This window comes from Sinocyclocheilus rhinocerous, unplaced genomic scaffold, assembly GCF_001515625.1.
Source record: "Sinocyclocheilus rhinocerous isolate Xijiao unplaced genomic scaffold, SAMN03320098_v1.1 scaffold156, whole genome shotgun sequence".
Lineage (NCBI taxonomy): Eukaryota > Metazoa > Chordata > Actinopteri > Cypriniformes > Cyprinidae > Sinocyclocheilus > Sinocyclocheilus rhinocerous.
In genome coordinates, this window is record NW_015662023.1 from 414445 (window position 1) to 416493 (window position 2049).

General features: G+C 37.0%; 1 protein-coding gene across 1 annotated transcript in view; it reads right to left on the reverse strand.

Annotated features, from left to right (window-relative positions):
- The window catches only part of LOC107727348 (dihydroxyacetone phosphate acyltransferase-like), a 29275-nt gene that overhangs the window by 15863 nt on the left and 11363 nt on the right, over positions 1-2049 (reverse strand). The window contains exons 8-9 of the mRNA XM_016537192.1: positions 1635-1765; positions 1265-1488 (exon numbers count right to left, since the gene is read on the reverse strand). Coding sequence (XP_016392678.1) covers positions 1265-1488; positions 1635-1765 — 355 coding nt within the window. The remainder of the gene's footprint in view (positions 1-1264; positions 1489-1634; positions 1766-2049) is intronic.

Here is a 2049-nt window from a genome sequence, read left to right on the forward strand (position 1 = left end):
ATTTAAATTTCAAAAAATGCTGTTTTTTTTTTTTTTGTTTTTTTTTACTTTAATCATCAAAGATTCCTGAAAAAATGTATCACGGTTTTCACAATAGTAAGCAACACAAATGCAATAATATTTCATAATATTACTGATTTAACTGTATTTTTTAATCAAATAAATTATAAAAACATAAAATCTTACTGACCCCAAACTTTTGAAATATATAATGCATGACAGCTAATAGCATAAACTAGGGCTGCAAAACGATTAATCATGATTAATCACATTCAAAATAAAAGTTTGTTTACATACTATATGTACTATATATCAGGGATGGTCAACTGGCGGCCTGCGGGCCGTATACGGTGTCTTTTAGTACGTCCCGCTGGATCATATTAGACTCGGATGATCAATTTTAAAACATTTGAAAAGCAAGTCACGTAAAAATTGCTTTCAGTTTATGATGTTAATACTATCTCCAACCAGGAGAGGTCGCTAGTTTCCAGCCGCTCCCCTATTCATTGCTACATATTTTTAAATGTGAACCAGTGGATCGACAAAAAGCTAATGCATTATAAACATCTAAACAATTAAGACACTAAGATATAATTAATTGATAATAATAGTTTAAATTAATATAATAATTGATACTTTTGACTCATCCCTTTTCTTAAAAAATAGTTATAGGCTGAATATTCCTGTCCACTGACAACAAAGTTTTCCTTCTGAATTAGCATAACTGCACAAGTTTTATACTTAATAAAATCTTTAAAAACAAATTACATTAGTTATACTTTAATTTCCTTCAATAAAAAGGAAATTGAGTAAAACGGTGTAAAAGGTGTGTGGACGTGGATTAGTAATCTGGCCCCTTGGTATAAAGGAGAAAAAATGCTGGCCCTCGTCACTATCAAAGTTGCCCATCTCTGTACTATATATATACATAATAAATATACACAGTACAAACACATATAGTATGTAAACATAAACTTTTATGTAAACTACATGTAATAGTTTACATTCTTTTAACGCGCCTAATGGTGCGAGACGCTGCAAAAGACGCGAGCACACTTTTAAGGGGAAAGTATTAATAGGATTAAAAAAACCAAATAAACGACATGGGAAAATCCCGGTGAATCCCAGTTTCGATTTTTCCGCAAACCAGGCTGTTTGCTGGTTGACTGATTTAAAGCTGTGCATCCTGACTTACAGACATTTTAATAGATTGCACTGGTGATTTGTGTGATCAGTCTGAGGTTGAGATAATGTGATCTCTTACCGGGCCAGTCCAAGAACGCTCCAAACGCCAGTGCCAGGTGTCTGAGCCAGTCTGTTTGTTCTGTGAGGAAGGAGAGCTCCAGGCCGTCAGGGTTCTGTAGCAGCAGTGTGGCAATGAGAACCCAGGGCTTTAGAACCATGTTCTCCTCCTGGATGCGCACCAGACGGAACGCAGCGTCGTTCAGAAACTCATGAGTGTCTACCCTGGGTTTCTGAGGAATGTACCTGTTAAAAACAACACTCAAGTCAGGACAGTTTGTACAGCTTACAGTAAAGTTTGTAAAAGTTTAAAAGCTTGTTATGACAAAAATGCATGCTTTGTGGCTTTTAGAGCAAAACATTCGGAGCGTGGCTGATTGCAGCTGCCATACCTGGGCAGCAGGTTGTACTGAGAGCGGTTTATTTTTCCCTCTGCCAGACTGCGCAGAGATACAGGATGACCAAAATACACATGCATACTGCCATAGTCCTCACTCAAGACCCGCCGGGCCTTCAGCAGACCCTGAGAGAAAGAAACAGAGTTGAGAAATGGATGTCAATAAAAAAAGAACAATTAGCTCCCTTTGGTCTGTCTGTCTGTCCTGGATGTTCCATTCAAAATGTTCCAGTAAAAAACAGAATATCTATGCATAACTTTACAAACATTAAAGGGATAGTTCACCCCAAAATGAAATTCTGTCATTAATTACTCACCCTCATGTCGTTCCAAACCCGTCATCTTCAGAACACAAATTAAGATATTTTTGATGAAATCGGAGAGCTCTCTGACCCTCTGTAGACAGCAAC